Source organism: Oenanthe melanoleuca, chromosome 2, assembly GCF_029582105.1.
Source record: "Oenanthe melanoleuca isolate GR-GAL-2019-014 chromosome 2, OMel1.0, whole genome shotgun sequence".
NCBI classification, from domain to species: domain Eukaryota; kingdom Metazoa; phylum Chordata; class Aves; order Passeriformes; family Muscicapidae; genus Oenanthe; species Oenanthe melanoleuca.
The window spans coordinates 8,668,132-8,690,516 of NC_079335.1; the positions used below are offsets into that span (position 1 = coordinate 8,668,132).

At 36.7% G+C, this 22,385-nt stretch overlaps 1 protein-coding gene across 9 annotated transcripts in view; it reads right to left on the reverse strand.

The window, feature by feature from the left end:
• The window catches only part of EFR3A (EFR3 homolog A), a 74,933-nt gene that overhangs the window by 26,307 nt on the left and 26,241 nt on the right, over positions 1-22,385 (reverse strand). For 5 of the 9 annotated variants that reach the window (XM_056483117.1, XM_056483119.1, XM_056483116.1 and 2 more), the window contains 6 exons: positions 14,649-14,770; positions 12,820-12,969; positions 8,204-8,341; positions 3,371-3,449; positions 2,226-2,361; positions 873-1,037 (listed from right to left, as the gene is read on the reverse strand). In XM_056483117.1, the coding sequence (XP_056339092.1) occupies positions 873-1,037; positions 2,226-2,361; positions 3,371-3,449; positions 8,204-8,341; positions 12,820-12,969; positions 14,649-14,770 (790 nt within the window). The remainder of the gene's footprint in view (positions 1-872; positions 1,038-2,225; positions 2,362-3,370; positions 3,450-8,203; positions 8,342-12,819; positions 12,970-14,648; positions 14,771-22,385) is intronic. The other 4 variants (XM_056483118.1, XM_056483120.1, XM_056483115.1 and 1 more) reach the window with 1 other exon arrangement.

Genomic DNA, 22,385 nt, shown 5'->3' on the forward strand with positions numbered 1-22,385 from the left:
GGTAGTTGGACTCAATGATCCTTATATGTCCCTTCCAACTCCAGATATTCTATTTTATTACTGTGCAATAGTGAAACGTTGACTTCAGTAGAAAGAAGTTTCACTTTAAAAGGTTGGTTTGTGGGGATTCTGGGATTTTTTTTTTTTTTGGTGGGGGTTTAACATTTTAACTTGGGAGCTTTACTGAAATAGTGAGAAATAATCTAGCCCGTACTTGTTACTGCTCTAGAAAGCTTCAAGGCAAGTGAAGGTACAGATCAGTGAACAACATTTAAGTTACATCCCCCTTGTTCTTTAAGAAAAGGAATACTCGTCATAAATGACAATATATAACATCACTATCATACAGGGAAAATCTGAGAAAGGAGGAGACACTGTTAAGAAAATAATTTCCAGTGCTGCGCATTAAAGTACTTCAGTGAAGTCACAGTAGCACAACTGGCCATTAGGTGTCATTGTTGCTACTATGTTTAACATTCATTTCTATCAATTTTAAAGTAGCACCTACTAAAATATATATTACTGTACACAACTGTTTGCAGTGATTTTTATAAAAGGACTAACAGTAGTTCTGTACCAAAGGTAGAGATTTCTACATTTCAAATGCCACGTAACAATACAATTAAAGTTAAGTCCATCAGCATTTTTATTTTTTTATAAACTTATTGGCTATGTGCTCAGTTCACATTTAAAAGAAAAACCTTTCAGAAATCAAACACATAAAGCAAACCTGAGAATGTGAGGCAAATACAAGCAGAGAAACCACACTTGGTAATATCCTTCATGATTCAAGCTGGTCCAATATCATCTCACTGGGGAAGAGGGAAAAGGGGAGGAATTTTAAGTGAGCCTGTGTCAATTGCATTACTCACCAATTGTTTGAATAATTGCATTCTGGACAATCCTCTCATCATTCTCTTTGGAGCTTGTGCTTAAAGTGACACTTTCTGCTGAACTGTGCTTGTCACTCAGCTCAAAGTCAACGCTGATGCGCAGGTGCTTCAACAAGGTATTAAAAACCTCCAGAACAGTTGGGCCTGGAAACAACAAATAACAGTGATTGCACCTGTCAAGGGGGAAATGTCTGAAGAAAATTAAAACTGCACTTTTCAATGCATTTCCACAGGTAATGAGAGCAGGACGACGAAGAGAACCAAGTGAAATAGTGTTTGAGGCATCACAACTAGAAATAAACTTTTGAGGCGTCCCTACACCTTGGTATTTTAGAAATTAACTTGGAATCAGAAAATACAATCAGGTAGGTATGCATAATCCATTAATATTCACTACTGGGTCTGGCCAGGATAGAGGTAACCTAATTTTCCTTGTGCATGCAGCTTTTGCTCCACCCAACAAACTGTCTCCATCTTGATCCATGAAACTTCTCACTTTCTTTCTACATTTCCCCTGTCCTGGGGGAAAGGTGAATGCAAACAGCCCAGAGTCAACTCACCGTGTAAGTTTCAGATACAAAATAGCAGTGGCTGCTGAAAATAAGCATCAATAATAAAATAAACCACAGGTACTTGCCCCTGAACTTCAGTTATTTCAAAACCTGCTACTAAAATCCAGTTCTATTCATTGGATCACATAATGAGCTCTTTTTATCATACGGTAAAATATTTCAATAGTCTGTGCATGCAAGTGGATCTCATGTAAAGGAGGAAGGACAGGTTCAGGGTCAAGCTAAAGAAGCATGATAATAATATTTCAGCAAGACACCAAAGAACATCAGGGACAAAGCATTTGAGTGTATATCTGTTCATAATCACTCTTATTTCAAAGAACTATCCTAATTTTAAATTATGTATTTCACCTTATTTCAGCTGCTTCACAATCAGTAAGGTAAAATTTCTCAAAGATCATTCTACTCCTGCAATACTCAGGTCACAGCTGTATCACAAAGCAATAATGCTCTTGACATTTTGTAGTGACACACAGATTTCCAGCTTTATGATTTCTTTCCAAATAGAAATACCTGCCTTTCACAATTTTTCACTCATTTGTTCAATCCAAAGGATTATATGAGTCAAACCACCAACCAACCAAGTACATATGCTTTGAGTAAAGCAAGTAAGATTTCAAGTATTTTATTGCACAAAGAAAAAAATTAATATACAAAACCTTTTCAAAATGTTCCCAATCAGTCTGAAACCAAAATTAAAATGAGAACCACCCTGCAAATTCATCCTTTTACCTGATGCCTTTAATTTAATACAACATACCTATTGATCCTTTAGCTGCTATTGCAACTGCCTCCAGAAGAACCTGAATAATGCCAGCACGAACTCGTGGTGAATCCCTTTTGCGGACATCAAGGTGTCCAAGGATTTCTTGTATTACATGATGGGAATATTGTGCCTATTAAAAACACAGGCAGAAAATCTTCATCTGTGACTTCAACAAGAATAAATTCACATAGCACTCACCTATGGTCATGACCATGTTCCCATTCTGTAACATTTTAATTCAGAAATTTATCAAAATTGCAATAAATTAATGACTAAACAGGGATTCAAAAAACTGTTCTGAGAGATGAAGCTATACATGTTCATTCAGCCAGCCCCGTGTACAAAAGCTGGGAGTCTTAAAATATATATCCAGGAACACTTACAAGCACAGAGGAAGCATGAAGTGGTCCTTCACTCAGCTAACTGCAGTTCAAATAATTCAGCACCATTGATATAAATGCTGAGAAAACTCAGCTTTCTCCCACAAGCCTGAAATTTTACTCTTATCTTCTGGGCATCTGTGTTTGATGCAATCAAAGAATAGTACCTTGATGTTTACAACAGACAGTCATAGAGTTACAGAATGGCTTGAGTAGTGAGACACCTTAAAAACCATTTCATTCCAAGACCCCTGCCATGGGCAGGGACACCTTCCACTCGCCCAGGTTGCTCAAAGCCCTGTCCAACCTGGCCTTGAACACTTCCAGGGATGGGGCATCCATAGCTTCCCTGTACAACCTGGCCTCCCTACTCTTCTGGTAAAGAATTTCTTCCTAATATCCTAATCTCTACCTTCCCTCCTTCAGCTTAAGGCCACAATACAGGCTGTCCACCATGAAAAATCTTCAGCACAACAGTTGCATGTGAAGTTGGTTTCCAGGGTTGGAAAAGCAGCACAGCTGTATTGGCACAGAGAAATAACCAACCCGAGAGATTTCTTTGTCAAGCACAATGTCACACCAGCATGGTTACCCTGCTCCTTGTTCTGGAGAAGGACCATCCCACTACCTTCCCTTGGATCTTTTGGATTCTTTGACTTCGTCTACTGTCTACTACTAGCATGGTGAGATGAGCATTGAAACCAACCTCATGTGCTTGAAACATATATTCAAGGAAAAAAATCCAGGAGAAAATCCTACCTGTATAGAATACATGATAATTTTAAAGCAGGAAACAGCAAATTCATTAGGATCCCATAGTCTATGATAGTCTAAATGCCTGTAAGCAAAAATGAAGACATAATGAAATAATTACATTCTGCAGTTATAATAAAGGGTATCTTAAGAATTTTCTCAAAATTCACCTCAAAGGGATTACTGACTTACATAAAACTTTAATACAATAATTTATGAACTAGGTGAGAAATTAAGAACTTCAGAAAAGCATTAGTTTTCTAGGTTTAGGTTGTGATCACAAAACATGTTGCTGAACAGAAATTCCTGTTCCAGAAATTTAAGGAACCTAGTTACACCAAACACATATAGTTAAGATTATACTGTTTCCACACAGAATGCTGTGACATTAGATGCTTATTTACATGAAAGGGATCTGCTAAAGGTTGTAACACCTTGAAAATTTATACCCTACAGAAGATAAATAAGCTGTTTTGAATTACAAGCTGCAAAATAATTAGGCTGAATGCTCCATCCAGAGTAGAAACTCTATGAAATATTTTTGTTTTCATGGTGGTTTCCTAAACAAATATATGGAAAATAAAAACCAGCTGCTCTTCATATGTATATGGCCTTTACATTCACTTTACATTTCAACACTTACTGTAAGAAATACCAAAACAAAATACAAATAATAAATGCATCAGTTTATCTTAAAATGGAACAGGAACCACAAATGGAAAAAAAAATTATCAGAGTTTCATGCAAATACAAAAAATTCTGCTTCACTAGAAATGTTGAAAGCTATGAACAGGGCACGCAGATTTTTGCAAAACAGAGATCTGAGTCACTGAAAAAGCATGAAACAAATAACTGTGCTTTGTCAGTCTAGAAGACTGAAGAAAAGGTAATTTTGGATGTATTTTAATTGGTATGATTTAAGTTTTTAAAAAATCAAAACAAATCCACAAACAAATTTGCCAATGAACAGCAAACATACCAAATCAACAAAAAACCTTTGTAACAGAAACTGAATTTAAGTTGCATTCCTAAGCAAGTATCTCAGCTATAGAATCATTACTGCTCTCCCTTTTCTCAAAGAACTTGGGAAACATATAAAGTTGCTTGAAACAACAAACTGGAAAGCCCTAGAAGTGAAAGAAGTCAGAGGTGAAGAAGCTGATGCAAGAGCTCTGGCTGGATGCTGTAACTTATTCTGCCTAGAATCTGGAGATCTCAATTCCCTCCCTGGGCAGCTGCTCCCAGCCCAGCTACCCATGTACAAGGTCTCCTTCAAGGCTGATTAAACCAGATAAAACAAAGCATCTCCTGTGCCCTAAATTATCTTGCACTCCATTGAAGAGATTAAAAAAGTTCTGCCATTTTGATACATCACATTCCTTTAACAAAAATCCCTAGAGGAAAGAATGTCAGGAGTTTTAAAGATATTTGCCTGCCAAGATAACAGCAGATTTGCATTACTAAATATCCAACCTGAGTACCTCTTGGGAATAGCTGCCTTTCTTGTGCACAGGTGTATTTAATCCTGACTTGGGATAGAAAACCAAACAAAATTACTTCTGTAATTCTTCAATGCTTAGTGGTTCATAATGTATTTATTCATGTCTTCTTCTCTTAATACCATTCCAGTACAATCCATCATATCTTGGACACAACAGCTAATGCATTTTATTTGTCTCATCAAATAGAAAGTCATACTCTCCACTGTCTTCTGATTGGAACTGATCCTTTAATCTTTTAGGGCAGCATGTGTTCTCTGTTATCCTTGACAGTTCCTATTCATCTGCCCCAAAGATCCATTCAGGCAGATTATGGTCAACTGCAACCCGTATCATGTTAACAAAAAAGAAAAAAAAATTCCTCTCTAAGCAAGACATAGAGTCTAATTTCGCCAGAAAGACCAAGTATTGGCTGCTTCAGGTAAATGAACTGCTGGGAAGACAGCAGGGGGAGATGACAGACTTGGTTAAAGCTCTGTGTTATAGCCCAATGGGCAGCATACTTGGTACTCCTAAGGACAGCAGGATTAGATTCTTACAGGTGATGTATTTTACTGATCATAACAAGTATATTCAATGTAGTTTTGTTTTTGCAAAAGACAGTAAAGGGTATTTTTAGTATGGTGCATTTACTTCAGTTAAAATCAAGTCACATCTTAACTCTCTTCTTTTTGTTTTTTTCTCAAATTAAATTCTTTTCAATAAAGAATATCTAATAAAGATTGCAAAACATTCTACTGCTGGATTAACAAATGCCAAACTGCCTTCCATTGAGATCTGCTGCAAGTGTGCACCATTAGATCCCTCAATTTCAAAGGAACAGGAGAACCAATAATGCATGTTTCTGGGGAGAGAGTCACTAATGATCCCTGAATTCCTTCTCAGAGCCACACATGCAAGTAATCCTTAAAGTAATAGATGATAAATTGATACCAAGGTGCATGCATGCATGGGAATATATAAAATATCCTGCTTATGCACCATTCATACATATTTCATGTATGAAAGGATACTGAACACCAGTCTGTTAATATTCCAAACCCCTGCACATGTGATGTGATAATTGAAATGACTGGGATGTAGTTGTTACACTTGGGAAGCTTCAACAGATTTCTGGATCTCTCTAAATCTCCTAATCTATTCACCATTGCAAATCCATGTTAAGTACGTCTCAATAGCTTCTGACTGTTGACATAACATAAAAACTTTTTTCAGGTAATGTTAATGTAACATTTTTTGACTTTCATTAAGCAATTAGTGAGATTGATGAGTAGGATTTCATTACAAATTATTATTTGAGAGTTTTTAGCTACTGCTAGAAGTAGACACTCATAACCATGGAGATTTTCTGCCTAAAACAAGGAGAATTAATGTCAATCCAAACCTCTAACAGCAGACTGATTTCAGATTTCTACTATCTTCATTATATTTAAACCCATCAATCACTGAAAAAACCCTGCCTCACGATGCAAGCAGCACTACTCTCTCAGTTTTGCAAAGAAATGGCAGCATGTTGCTTGGTACTGCAGTGCCACATAAAGCAAGTCTTCAGGAGGGGAACTGAACCTGCACCTCCATTTTAGTATTGTAATGGAGGCCTTATCTATATTTGAAGTTTCCTTAGAAGCTGGGAAATAGCTGAATATTGTTAGAAGAAACTGTTTTCTAATCAGAAGCTAAGTCAGGTTTTTCAATCCAAAAAGGAGAAATAGACTATTTCAAACTTTCATTCTAACTGTTCTGTCATTCACAAAGTGAAGCTGATAAGATAGAGCACTCCCTTTTTGTTTAGGAAAAACAGCTTGAAATTGCATTTTATGCATCTCTTGTTCTTCAAAAATACTAAACCTTGACAGCAGTCATTTCTAAAAAGACACATTTGGCAATCTGTCCTCAAAGTGGAACACAAAAATAGTGACTACAAAGACTCTCTATTCATAGAAGAGATAACATATTCTGAGTAACTGGTTATTATCTGCTCATTTTGGTGAATAAATGCAGCAGGTGGCACACTGAGGTGCACACAGAGTCAACTGGCTCCTTAGAGTCATAGCATGTAAGAAATGAAAATAGGCTGGAAATAATACATCAGAGACATAGGCTTTAGATCAGCCACAGGAAAAGCAACTATGACGCCTTCTCAAATCCCAAACCAAGCACTACCTCTAGTCTGTGGAATCAGGAATTATTTGTAGGAAACTTTCCTGATACTAAAATGATTCAAAAGGCTGCAATAAGTGCAAATGATGATGAAGTTTTGAGATAAACCCACAAAAAGAATTGAGAAGTGGTAAGAAAGCAGCTGCAGTACAGTACCAAATAGTCCATCCAGACTGTTTAGTACCTAGGTGTTCACTGTGATCACAGGTATTTTGGAGGAATGCAAATTTTAAATCTAGGAAAGAATGAGTGTTTTTTAATAAAAACACTCAACTTTGCAACAGAAAGTCTTACCAGGTTTGTATAACAGATACATATCGAAAGTAAGGGAATGGTATAGTTCTTTGTAGTCAATGCTTTTTCAGGATAAACATGGGATTACAAAAGTTTTCTGCCTTCACACCAACCCTATCTTTGTTTGCAATTTCTGTTCTTAACACTGGTAACTTGAAAATAGCTTTTGGTAGCTTGAAGGTCTTTCAGTGTATAAATAAAATACTTAATCTTGGTGGGAAGAACTAAGCCATCTAAAAGAATGCATTCTTGTACCTGGGATGTACCATGAAAAATCTGCAAGGAGAAGCAAGCAGGTCTCCTCATCACCAGGAAAAGCCAGGGTTTGAAAGTGGTAGCACTGAGTGTTAATACATCAGGTATAATTTGTACTGTGCGTTTTTGTGCATAATGTGCATACAGTGTGCATATCTGGCATGCACCTCTAAATGAGCTGTTAAAGATATTCCTCAAAATATATTGAAACAGGTCCTGGAAGAAAATGGCAGGAAAATATAAATTTTAACTTTATGGGGCACACTATTCCTTTGTGCTACATGTATTTTACTTGGTTTGTCTCTCCACTGATTGTGACACACATCTATGGGACATTATTAGTTTGGATTAAGTTTCCCATTGGAAAAAAAAAAAAAGCCACAGGAAGCAACAACTCATGTAAATTATTGTATTTCACTTCTAAAAAATCAGTAAAGTAGGACAGTCTTTCCTCCATAACTGCCTTCAATTCTAAAGACAGGCCAAAAAGAGGAGATTAAAAGAGGGCCAATTTTTTTAAGAAATGTGAATGGAAATTTTTGAGATGAAAAGTAGGAAGAAACTTAATGCAACCAAATTGAAGATGAAATCAAGAAAACCTCTTAAGATCTTCTATGAATTTTCAACTTACGCAAAAACTGGTCTGACAGCATTATTCATGTTTCCATAAGTTGCTCGTCCCAGCAGTTCCCTGAAACAATTCTCAGCCAGCACAGAAGGATTTTCTTCTTTCACTCCTGCTGAAGGAGAGGATGGGGGGCCTATTCTGCTAAAATAAGCAAAATACATTGATTATATTACTCACTAATATCCACCTTTTCTTTACTGAATCCACCCTTGGTATTAAAACATTCATGAGTCACACTCTTGAACTAGGCAAAAACTGTATTTCCAATATGAATCAAACCCAAATTCTGAATAAAACATTTTATTCTTTTATAGCAGGACCATAGATCATCATCTGTTCACTCAGTACTGACCACTGTATTGGAAATATTTATATGGCAAATACAAAAGCTGCTAATATTCAGTTAACTTGTTACCTATCACATTTTGACGAAACACTATGTGCTGCTAAAAATTAATGAAGCCTGTGAAACCACTAGAAAAATTTAGACAGAATCTTAGTAATATTGTTCAGATTAATGATCTCATTCACCTGCCCACTACTGAGTCCATACTGTGTGGGTGCGCATTAAATAAAACTCCAATACTTCTGCACAAACAGATGGCTTGTGAGTTGAAAAAAAAAATGTCTGAGTGAAATAATTAGAACATTATCACCCACACAGTTGCCTCTAAATAGACAGTGCAGAAGTTGGTCACCTTCTACCTGTCTTCCATCATTACTTGGACAGGGCACTGCTGAGCCCCTTGCTGTGGGCACCGTGGTGAACACAGGTTTCAGAAAGGAAGCAAACAGCTCCCCCTGGAGTACCTCCATTACCTACCAAGAGTCACTGGACCTGCAAGTGGCAACCTTTTTATTCCTCTCACGAAACACATTGTAGGAACTCAAGTAAGGATTCATTCACTTACACTAACATTATGTATCTTTAATTTTAGACTGCAGAAACCAGTACCCTAAACCCTTAAACTTCAAATAATTTCAGTTCTGCAGTGCAAGCGTCCGTGCTAAGTAAGTTTGAAAGTGTCAACCAAGAGCATTCAGTTTAGTGAAGCATTGTAAAAGCTTTAGAGCATTATAGAAAGTTGAAAATTGAAGTATCACTAGTCAAATGAACATGTAACATCACAGCTGTAATACATCTTTTGATAGAAAAGGATTTTCTAATGTTTCAATACTACTGAAATCTAAAATTTGCCATATGAAAATCCTGTTGCCTCTGGAAACATCAGTGCTCCAGGAGCTACCACAACAGCGCTAGCGTGTAAAATTTTAGTAACAAAAGAGCCTCAGGAACCCTGTTAGATAAGGAGAAAGAGTTTTACAAGTGCTGCATGATTAGAATTTTAAAAGGTATGACAGCTTGTATATAATCCACCATGAGTACCACAAAACTCCAGCTTTATAAAACTGCTGTGCCACCCAACCTCCCTTTTTTTCCTTCCCCTGTACTGCCTGGACACTGATCTAGGGAAATGGGCACCCTTCTCAGCACAGAGAAGGTACAAGAGATAGTGTAGGACTGTCGTTTCCATTGCTGTTTTGACACAGATTTCCTAAAATACAACAGCATTGCAAAGCTGGGTGTGTGGGGAGGAAAGAAGAAAGCATAGCACTCAGAGCTAAGTCTGTCTGAAAGAATTCCAGTTAAAATGAAGTAAAATAAGCTATGTTTTAAGTGCTTGTATATGCAAACCTACAGAAGGTGACTTCTCTGCACTGCTTGGGAATCTTTTTTTAGGTGAATATTCCTATTCTTTGACTACATCAGAATGTCTAAAATTATCTTGTGTTGTCTGCAGGAATAACATTTTATTTGAACTTTAACAGCACCTACTTCAAAGTACTTCTCAGTAAGTGTTCCTTGGCATAGTCAGATAATAGACAATGAATATTGAATATTCTCTTTACTTTTATAGGAAAGGTCGGTACAGCCTCTTAAGTTTCTAGATTCAAATGAGTAACTCATACTCATTTGTTTCACTGCCTTGGCTTTTACAGAAATATCAGAGATCTGAGATAAAAAACAAATATCTGAGGTACCCAACTGCAACAGTTAAGAAAAAAACAGTAGTATTCCTCTGCATCTAGAGCTTTTGTACTACTGAGGGCTGAAAGAGGGCTTAAAATGCCCTTCAGCAAGAGGGCTGAAAATGTGCTTTACAATGAAATGGGCAAGGACAATCCCTTTAGCTGCTCTACCGGCTTTTTTGTGGGCACTCTCTATCAGAAGAGGCAACAAGGAGGATGTGTTGAAGTACAGCAGTTTCCATAGCAAACACCCAATTACAGACTTAAACTAGTCCACAGCAACTCAGCAACTTAAGCATGAGACTTCTCAAGTGCCACAAAATCAGGACTGGCCAAAGATATGACAGGACATGTGAAGTGAGACTTAACCACCACTTTTGAGCAGAGTACATACAGGAATGTTTGACTATGATTCACTCACCCTGAGAAAGAAAGAAATTCTAACTTTCCTCTAAAACAGAATTTGTATGAACATTACAGATGTATCAGAAGGATGTGAAGTCAAGTTTACATTAAGTGCTAGAGCATCCCTCTGCCTGAAATAAGGCTGGCAAGTTTAGCTCTACAGTTATGAAGAATACGTCACAAAGTAAAGGAATTACCAATTTCATATATTGCTTCCCTATTTTGAAGATGCATATAAATAGATATATACACAGCATAATGTCTGATAGGCACCTAACTAGAATGTGCACTCAGATACAAAAACAAATAATGACATTCACAAATACAATTATATTTTTTAAATGTTATTTAAACAGTAAATTCTTAACTCCAAGAAGTGTCTCATCTGGTATGTACTCAAAAGAATCTTGAATTAAGCTGTAAAGTTCCCCAAACTAAAATTACATTGACTTTCAAGGTAAGTACCTACATGTACTTCAGCTTTAACCAAAAATGGTTTTTCTTCTATGGATTTAAGTTGGGAGTATTTTCTGGAATTTCTGCTCTTTCTCAAATAATGCTTTAACTCCATCTGTCAGAACAATATGCTTCTTACTCCTACTCTTCAAGATGTCTCTGTGCTCCACAAATATGAAGTCACACATAAAACAAAATGAGAAATTGTCTGTAACATCATAAAAGACCAGCAGGTAACAATTTATGAACACTGTTTTCAGTTTTTCTATCATATGCACATCATAAAAGGCTCCTACCCACCACTTGAAAAATCATTAGTCTTTTTTTTTCATGTTCAATGTGCATAATAGGACAAGTTTCAAGCACAACAATTCAGAAATTTAAGTTGCTTTTTGACAGATTTGTTTTTCTACCACTACTACTGCCTTGCTCCATAGATGACAAAAATCACTTCTGCAGTACATATAAACTGATCCACTTTAAATGGTTAACCCAAATTCCACTTCAGTCAGTTTTTCCATCAATAGTTAATTTACTTCTGCTATAAAAGGAAAGTGTGTGCCCGAGGGCACTGCAAGAGTACCAAAGGAAAGGGCTCACCTGCAGCTGGAAGTCCTGTAAGAGTAAGCAAAGGCAAACCAGGCTCTCCTTGCTCTAACAGCAGCTTCAGAAACCTTTCTCTCTTACTCAGATCACTCTTCAGATGGAAAACTCAAGTGGATATTTCTGTAGATATTGTGTGGGCCCTCAGTTATATGCAGTAAACAGATAAGGCATGGACATGCAGGTAAGGATTGATTTTAGTTATTTAGTCTGAAAATTTAGAGATGAGATAGGTACTGGCAGTCAAAAATAACAGAACAAATATAAAGATGAAGAATTGAAAAATAAATGCCAAGACTCAAACCAAAAAATGAGAACTAATAGATCCAGAAAGCTGAGTGAAAGCATGAAAAGCTTGTTGTTATAGGAAGGCTGCTGAGCCTCTTAGCAGGAAAGTTTTGAAGCTGCCAGAATTGGACATGGAATGAATATTTAATTTGCTTGCACTGCTGAAGCTGGTTTTATGGAAATTTCCCAGTGCTGCTAATAAACAGTTTTTACACCCACATAGTGTTTAATCAGGGACCAAAAAAAAAAAAAAGTTACTTTTCAGTTGTAAGGTGACTGGCATCTCCTCAACCTTAATTGTCACAGAGATCTTTTTGAGTATCTTTTTGCAAACGAGGCAAGTAATATGCCTAGGAGTCACTCAAAGTAAAAAAGAGAAGGCAGTCTATACATAAATAAAACTTTAATTCCTTACTCCAAGTACTGTTTCAGCCAGGACAAGCAGTTCTTTCTAATGGCTAAAGGAATTAAACCCTCAATTTTTAACAAATCTAAATAGCAAAATCATTTGAGTCACCTAAAAGCCTTTGCTTACTCATCTTTGCATCTGATCCAATAAAACACAGAGTTTACAATTTTTATCAAGTCAAAATATGGATATATAATTTCTAAAATAACTTTTAGACCAACAGAACCTTGAACTAAAAAAGTGGTTGAAAAGATTTTAACACAAGAAACATTAAGAACCATTATGCAGACTTATACTACCAATTTCAAGGAGCCTCAGCTCATAGAGGTGAGTTGTTGCTTCCACTAAAAAGAAAAGAATATCCATCATAAAAACTTAGCCTAGAGATTGCTTAAAAAAACAAGCCAGTGACAAGGAATACAATTACCTGTCAATATCTTCTATTTTCTGCATGTTGAACAGCAATGATGGCACTATCTTGTCCATGTGCTGAGGTTCCCATATGGTTGCTCGAAGCTCATCATTAACTGTTTTTCGAACCACTCCCTGAATGCCCCTGATTCCAGCAATTCGGATCCTGAGGAAGGAGAACAGGAATTACTGAAGCTGAGAAACACAGCACCTCCCAGTAGGGCTCCACACCTACTGGGCAGCAGTAATTAAGGAGTGTGGAATTCCAGGAGGTTCTCACAAGCAGCAACTGGGAAAATGGCCAATCATTTGGGCTGCCCATATCTTCTCTAAACACCTTTGAAGCCAGCAAGGAAGCTGACAAAACAACTGGACAGAAGAGGGCCTGTAAAACTGACACTACTCAGTGAGGATTCAAACTTTGCACATCACCTATGAGAAAGTCCCATGGATAAAACCCAGTAACTCTACCCATTTATCACCCATTAGTTTAAACTTTGCACAATCTCAGCCTATTCCAGAACTGAAGAAAAATGGGAAGTTATCACAACACAGCTGCAGTAATATCTAGCACAGCCATGTGGTTGTGTCATTAGAAGTTGAAATTAAGGCTATGGATTTGTCAGAAAAGATCTTCAAAGATTTCTGAATAATTCACAAGATGGAAAGCAAAGGAAAATTCTGTCAACTTAAGCCTAATGGACAAAAGGAATCACCACTTTCCTTCTAAAATAATTTCAATTAAATTGAATGAGAACTAATCAATAACAATGAAATAATAAAAATAAAAAAATAACATAAGTTCAAAAAAAGACTTGGTCTAGCTATTGTCATTATTTTATAAAACAAAAAAATTTTGCAGGAGAATCTGTGCAATGACATAGCAAATGAATTACAAAAGATTATTTTTAAGTGATAATAGCAAATTATCCATTATAATAAATGGTAGGAAGAGAATTCACTTACTGAAAACAAGTAGAAGCTGGTACAGCTATCAAATGAAATAAGTACAAGTCTCACTAAAATTTTTAATTATTTCTATTAAAATCCATCCCTCATTTTCAAAATCTGGACTCAATTATGGACAACACTTAACTAGCTCTTGATCAGTCAAATTTGCTGAATTACAACATTTCTAAGATGAACTACAGAAAGAACCACATTCTATAAATACTTTTATTTAGATTCCAATTTGTAAACACCTAAATCTGTAGCTGCTTGTATTTTAGCTATTTCTGATTAAAGTCTTGTGCATTCAAGATGAATCCAATTTCATTCTAGAACTTTTGAGACAGTTTCAATAGGACTACACACAAAGTAGGAAGAGGGAGGTACAAACATCTAGAAAAGCTGCTCCTGGGAAGGACACAGCCTCCAGGGGGGAGCTGCAGGAAAACAAACTGCAGCACTTATGTAAGAACGGGAAAAAATAGAATTCACAGAGGCGCTTGAGTTTCACACACATAAGCATACTTCAGACATCTAAGAAAATGCAGATTCAATCACTAATTCTCAAAGAGCAGACTTAATATATGCTTTTGCTTTCTATATAAGTAGCCTCATTAATATCTCAGGTAAGTTATGAACTCATGCATTTACAGTAAAATGTGCCCTTTTTGGACAGAAACCACACAATCTAACATGCATTATTAAGGTAAAATTACACCTAAATATCCTAAGAGTTCTAGCTACCTAAGATTTGCAATATTTGGTGCTACTCAAAGTCAGACTGCCATTTTTTTCATATGGAATTAACTACTCCACTAAACACCTTAATAAAAGCTGTCTTACAGACAATATTAATGTGTCAACAGTTTTCAGAAATTCCTGCAGAATGACACTTACTCGTTTTGTATTTCTGGATCAGGGTCACAGGAATGACACATGGCACTGAACCTGGACACAAAGAAGTCATAGCGTCTGTGATATGAAGGTGTGTCTTCCTCAATGTTGGCAAATTTGACAAACTGGAAAATGAAATACATTAAAAAAAGCTTTTAATACCAATTTCCCAAAATAGAATAATAAGCTTAATTTAACAAGTAACATAAAGTAACTGCATTAAGGTAAGAACTCAATTTTGACAAAACTTTAGAACTTCAGAGAACAAATATCTGAATAGGACAGTTTTCTTTTTAAAGTCTTTCCACAAGAACTTCCTTTAGATAGCTATGGAAGTGTGAAATTGTGTGAAATACAACAAACTATGCAATATGGAAACATCTAACACTTGAACAGTGAGTGCCATCAACTGGCAGAATCATTTAGATTGGAACAGACCCTTAGAATTGTCAGGTCCAATAATTTCCCTATCACTGTCAAGTCCACCACTAAATCTCATTTTACATAACTCCAGGGATGGTGACTCAGCCACTTCCCAAACAGCCTGTTCCAATACTGATAGCTCCTTTAGAGAAGAAATTTTCCCTGATATCCAGTGTAAACAACCCTTGACACAACTTGAGGTCATTTCCTCATCCTATCTCTCAGCTTTTCATCTCTTTTTCATCTCTTTTCACCCTAACCCTGACACCCGCCCTGCTACACCCTCTCTCAGGCAGCTGTAGAGAGCAGCCCAATAAATCAAACACAACCCTGTCACTACAAGGTTACCTAGCAACATTCTGATGTACCAAAATTCAAGGGAAATAAACTTGGAGGTATTCTGTCAATTCTATCTTGACAGAAGGGAAAAAGGAATCTGGGAACTATAATTCTAGTCCACTCACATAAAAACACTTGGGAAAAAATGCCAATTTGCCAACATCGAAAAAGTCTCAAAGGGGTAAGTAACAGTCAACATGGGTTTGTCAAGAACAAATCACATCAATCCATCTTATTCCTATGACAAGTAAATAACTTTTGTGAATCCAGATGAAGCAGCATCTGTCAAAACTTCAGTGATGCTGTTGACAAAAAAATACACAAAACTCTCAAAGGGAAGTTAGAAAAACACTGTCCAAAGAATACTCCCCGTAAGAGAGATGTACAAGAGTTTGGAAAAAATAAGGAAACATTTGTAAATCATCACAGTACAAAAATATGATTTGAGCTTCAATAGAGACTTAGATGAGCAGACTGGGCTCATCAAATTTGTAAAGAACACTAAGCTGGCCGGAGCTATAGGTGCACTCGATGCCAGTTTTTTTGAGCAACTGGAAATAGCACCTGAAAAACCAAGGAAGCAATTTGGGAATGGTGACTGCAAAACAGCATTTTGAGCCAAAAACAGCTGAATGGAGAAAAGGAACTAGTTAATGCCAATAAGATGACATGGAAAACAGAACAATATGCTGCAATACATCTGCTTTACTCAAGACACCCATGAAGAAACTTTTGCCATCTAATCACAGAATAATGAGGTTGGAAGAAACCTCTAAGATCATCGAGTCCAACCTATGTCCTAACACCTCAACTCAGAGTCTAGACTATAGCAGCAAGTGCCATGTCCAGCCTTTTCTTAAACACATCCAGAGATGATGATTCCACCACCTCTCTGGGAAGAGCTTTTCAGTACTTTATTATTCTTTCGGCAAAAATTTTTTTCCTAACATCCAACCTATACCTTCCCTGATGTAGCTTGAGACTGTGTCCTCTGGTTCTGTCAGCTGCTGCCCAGTGGAAGAGACTGAGCCCCACCTGTCCACAGCCTCCCTTCAGGAAGCTGTAGAGAGCTATAAGGTCACCTCTAAGCCTTCTCTTCTCCAGGCTAAACACCCCCAGCTCCATCAAACGTTCCTCATAAGGCTTCTGTTCCAAGCCCTTCACCAGCCTTGCTGCCCTCCTCTGGACACGTTCAAGCATCTCAACGTCCTTCCTAAACTGAGGGCCCCAGAACTGGATACAGTACTCAAGATGTGGTCTCACCAGTGCCAAGTACAGGGGAAGAATGACCTTCCTGCTCCTGCTGGCCACACAATTGCTAATCAGGCCGGGATGCTGTTGGCCTTCTTGGCCACCAAGGCACACTGCTGGCTCAAATTCAGCCGGCTGTCAACCAGCACCCCCAGGTCCCTTTCTGCCTGTACACTATCCAGCCACACTGTCCCCAGCTTGTAACCTTGTAGGGGATTTTTGTGGCCAAAATGTAGAACTCGGCACTTAGACTTATTAAACTTCATGCTGTTGGACTCTGCCAACTGATAAGGGCCAAACAAGCCCTTAAGTGAAGGGGTGCATCCAGCTGAAACATCATAGCCTAAAATGGTGAATAACAGACACAGTTCTCAAATCATTCAAGAGATGGACAAAGTTTGAGATTAACATCTGTAAAAGAAGAATGAAATACACTAAATTACCTAGACTACAGCTGCTGAAAAAGTATCAGTCTTAAAAGGTACAGAAGACAGATATAAAAAGAGAATAAATACATTGTTTTCTTCGTCCAATGGTAATAGGAAAGCAATAATAGGCTTATATTGAAGCAAAGCCTAAGTTAGACATTAAAACCCCTCCTTTCTAAAGTGAGAAGGCTGCCTAAAGACCTTTTGGATTCTCCATCACGACAGTTCTAAGAACAGACTACAGAGGGAAATAAAAAGCAAAACAAAACACTGCTGGAAAGGTTGAATACCATGCTGGTTCTGCCCCGAAGCGGGGTGATGTCCTGTTAGGACCCTTCTGCTTTTACTCACAACATTGTTATCAATTCCTCTGCACAGGCTGAGGCATTTCCTTTGTATTTTTCACAATGCAAAACCTGCTTTCACCAGCACATTACCCATAGACATCCAGACAAGCCCAAAGCACTTTAGCATAATCTACAGCACCCTGATTTGTGGAGGGTTTGAGGTTTTCAAGCTGGAAGTGAAAGCTGTGCATTTCAGAAAAAAAAACAACAAAATACCCTACCTTTTTTTCTACTCTTTTGTTTAGTCTTTTTTTCTGTTTTATCTAGAACACTTATCCTTTTCAGCTGCACTAACGGTTACCCTCTAAAAGCTACAGAACAGCAGAAAATTATACAGTTCATAAAACTACATTCTCAGCTGTTACTGAAAATGGAGCAAAACTGTATAGTGCAAGTCCATTTTACAAGTCCTTCTGTTAGAAATATTCTGTATTTCAGGTGGTAAAAAAGTGACAGAAGTCAAAATCTAATTCTGTATTAACACTGCCACTGACTGAAAGACGATGTACAAACAGCACCCATATGTTTTCTCCAAAAGAATTATAAAAATGACCATTTCCTTCTCAAGAGACCCTGGCAAAGGCTATCATTCAACCAGAAAACTTCCATAAAAGCATGGAAAAAAATGGAAACAAAAAGTCTGAAGAACACAGAGCACTGTGGGAGTGGCTGTGAGAATGAGAATACTAATTCACGTTGCATTTAGTATCAGCCTTTAATATTATTATTATCTGAAGTACTAATTATTTGATTGACAAGATCTCCCAACAGGAAAGCTTAAATACTCTAATAACTGCTTTGCCAGCAGAAAGATTTATTGTACCAAGAAACTGCTTTGTAAGAATAAATGAAGAATTTAGGCTGAGCAAGTGTCAGGGACTCCCTCATTCTGAGTACTTGTTCTGTATCAGGGTGCAGCTTTGCAGCAGGGACACAAACACATGAAAGTCACAGCTTTCTAAACAGCATGCACAGAAAGAGATCCAGAAAGGGCAAAGGTTGTTTATGTCCTCATGTGTTTAGCAAAACAGTTTCACCCACTGAACATACAGCATTTCTGAAGCACAATCCAGGATTAGCTTTCAGATGACTGAGCATTTAGGCCAGAGCAGAGCTGTCTGTGGTAACAGTTTTGAGTTGTGCACTGTCATCTAGTAAAGTGTAAAATTCCATTCCATCATAGAAATTTTAAGTTTTTATAGTAGACATCAGTCTATACTCTACAGTGGTGGTCTTGCTATTGTTAAAGATTATTTTGCTCTTAAGCACATAATTTCAAACAAACTTCAAATATAAGAATTATTCAACCTAAAAATGGATAAAACTCCTATGAAAGTCCAAGCACTTGCCTAGGAACTATTTACAAAGCTTTTATAGATGTAAACGTGTCATTCAGTCACAGTAAACGCTTGCAAGCATACAATGGTAACTTATGGAAATTTTACTAGTACAAGTATCTTCTATATTTTGTAATACAGCAGGTACAGAAAGGAACTTACATTGGTATTTCCTTTTATTTTGAAATTAATAATATTCAATCAGTATAAAAACATATAGATCTATCACAAAGTAAAGAAGAAATGTATCATTTATTAAGAAGATGTTTGTTCCAGACTGAGTCGAGACATTTGGTTTGTATTACCATGAAGAGAGAAACTGTGCAAGCCCTGCAAGTAAATCATGCAAGTTCTTAAGGACAGAATTTCTTCTATACATATATGCTATTTTATCAGTGTTATGTAACAAGCCCATTAGGAGAAAAATTGTAACTTGTAATGGTCCCTGAATGTCTTTAAAAAAGGTCAGTTTTATTCAAGAATAATCACCATGACATTTGAGGTTTTTTTTACTTCAAGCATCTCCCTGTAAGAACACCAGGCTTGATTTGAGCATTACTTTTTTCATATCTGAGCTCCCCAATCTGCCTTCTGCAGCCTGCAATGTTCTTTCATTTCAAAAAGGGAAAGAGGGTGCTGATACTGGCAGTTACCACCTTTTATAGGCCAAGGAGTCTATTTCATTATTATGAAACTGTCACATGAGAAGTCATGATGTCAAATAAACATAAGACTCTTACAAACCACACAGTACAGCCTTGATGAGAAGTGTGAATGTTATGCATGCACTTAACAAACAAATGCCAGAAGGACAAGCACTTCCACTTTCCCAAAGAGAAAAGCTTCAGACAGTGGATACATTAACTTCACACTGGATACATTAACTTTACAAAGTCAGCATGAAAATGATTACAAGGTTCTCAGAAATGAAAAGTGGTGATTTAGTTTATTAATTAATACTTAGGGTCACCAGACACTTTCAGTTTTATTGGAATAGGACGGATAATTTCACATTCTATTTGACTTTGAGCCCCTTGGATAAAAATTCTTCTAGCCACCACATGTACAATTGCATAACAAAATCAGCAACGGAATGTTGGCTTACAGGGCCACAGTAGTATATCCATGGAACTACAAAACCAGAGAGAAAAAGTACAAGTGGGGGAAGCAATACTTAACTCTGAGTGACCCTAAAGGACTTACTCAAATTCTAGCAGATGCAGACACACTATTTCTAAGATAATTTAATAATCCACAGGATGAGAAAGAGTGCTGTGTGTTCGTCTGTCTCCCTGAGATTTAAGTCGTATTAAACAGAGAGAGGAGACATCCTAGAGATGGAATTGTTTCATTGTGTATTAAATCACTACCAGCACATAATTCTGTATTGGTACATGGAATGAAAGAAGCATCTTGCAATACAGGCTAAGTTTCCATTGCTTCTTCCAGATTAGCAAACTGCAGACAAGGCAAACAGGTAAGTACCCTGCTGGGAATATTAATTCTAACATAGCTTAATTTTAAAGTGTTGACATTTTGTACTATTTTTAAATACATATGCACTTAATTCTGCTCAAACCAACCACTTTTATAAGCCAACACTAACAAATCTGTAAGTCTTGTCTCAGGCACTGGTTGATCACTTTTCCCCCTGGGAGTCTTCTTATCTTCCTTTAAATAACAAATGATGACAACCAGCAGTAACAGCCACCTCCTCATGCACAGGAAGCTCAACACTATCACTGATGGGATCATTATTTCACTGCTCCTACAAAAAAACTGCCTTTATAAAAGGAAGCACCCTATCAACTAAAGAGGCATTTGTGGTACATACTTAAAAGTGGTGATACTGGATTCCACATATCATCTGCTATTTTTCACATGAAACCCCAATATCTGACTGACAAAATACAAAGAATTTACTCCGTCAGCATTCCAAATTAGCTGAAAATGTTTTGTATTTAACTGAGTCTTGTAAATACGGATTAAGATGAAAGTTTTACTAAATTATGTATCCGATTGTTCTTGACCAGCTGCTCGCCAAAGCAATTTTCTGAATGTTCTTTAAAAACTTTAGAAACTGACATAAATTGGGTATAGATTAATAGATATAAATTGGATCTCTGATTCCAAAAAATTTGGACCACAAGAACAAAATTTTAAAGCTTGTCATTTCTATCCTAGTAACAAACACTATGGACCTAAACAAAACATTTAATTCTTTGTACATGAGCAATGGAGATACATTACATGACACTCAGTTACTGAAATTCTGCAAAAAAATTAGAGAGAGAAATAAAGTATTGTCATAAATTTTTAAGGAAAAGCTTATTGCAATCAGCCTTCAGATCTTCTAACACATAAGCCAAGGAGATATCACTTTTTCCCACCATATTTTCTCAGTTTCCTCACCAGCATATGCTATCCTAGCACATGGTCTACAAAAATATCTCCAATGCTAGAAAAAGCCATTTTGAATCATGCAGACATTATCAATTTGAAATTTGGTCTACATAAAAAAAAAAATCCCAATACCTGTTCATTATATCCACCATTGAATTTTACCATTTTTAAGTATCTGTCTTATATAAACAGATTTACAATTATGTTATAAAAAAAATAAAAAACAGTGCTGTTGTAGGAAATAAGTTAACATCATTTATAAATGCAACATATAAAAACATCTCAGGAATTAATTATATGTAACCTGAAGATCAGGCTTAAATGTACATAAATAAAACCCAAACAATTATTTATCTAAAATAGTCATTGTCAGGTTTGCTTTTCAAAAATAAATCGACTTTTTATTATAAATTAAATGAAATTTAAATTTTAGGATGACAAGCTAAGTAAAAGTTTCATTTTTTTTTCTTAAAATATAGGGCACCAAGTAGAATAAGTTCTGCATCCAAAACCAAATACCTGAAGTCAGCAAAACACAATCAGAACACAGCAGGAACTTCCAAATCTTTCCAAGCCTTTAAACTACTCAAAGATGTTCTGTACAGAGATTTGCTTTGAAACCCTTTTAACCAATCATAAGAGTCCCCACAGCTGAAGCAAAATCTGTGAGGCTGAAAAACCCTACAGCTCAAGTAAAGAGGTTTGAATTTTACTTCAAAGACATCATTGCCTTTCTATCTCAATGAAGCTTTGAGTAGAAAGGAATCAAAATCTACTTAGAGCCACAATCACACTCCATACATTTTAGGGGCCTTAAACTGAGTTTCCTAAAAATACTATGTAAAATTTTCCAGCCTGACTTTTCACAAGTTTATAGACATTTACTTCGCATACAACCCATTCTTCTCTTCCAGACAATATCAGTTTGCACTCCAGAGTGGTACATCAGCTAAAGCACATGAAGCATTATTAAATCACCATACCATCTCCTCTTGTTTTTTGGTTTTCATTTGTTTTTATCCTTCTAGAGGAGAGAAAAAAGGGTGAATATGGCAGTAAACTTTCCTTGATACTCTAACAAAATTTATTTAAGAACACAGTAAGACAGTGCCCAGACAAGCTGTTACCCTTTGTTCCTTCTAAGTCAATACAAATAGATTTGTATCCTTTTTCTTCATTAACTCTGGCAGGCACCTAGGGAAATTAGCAGTT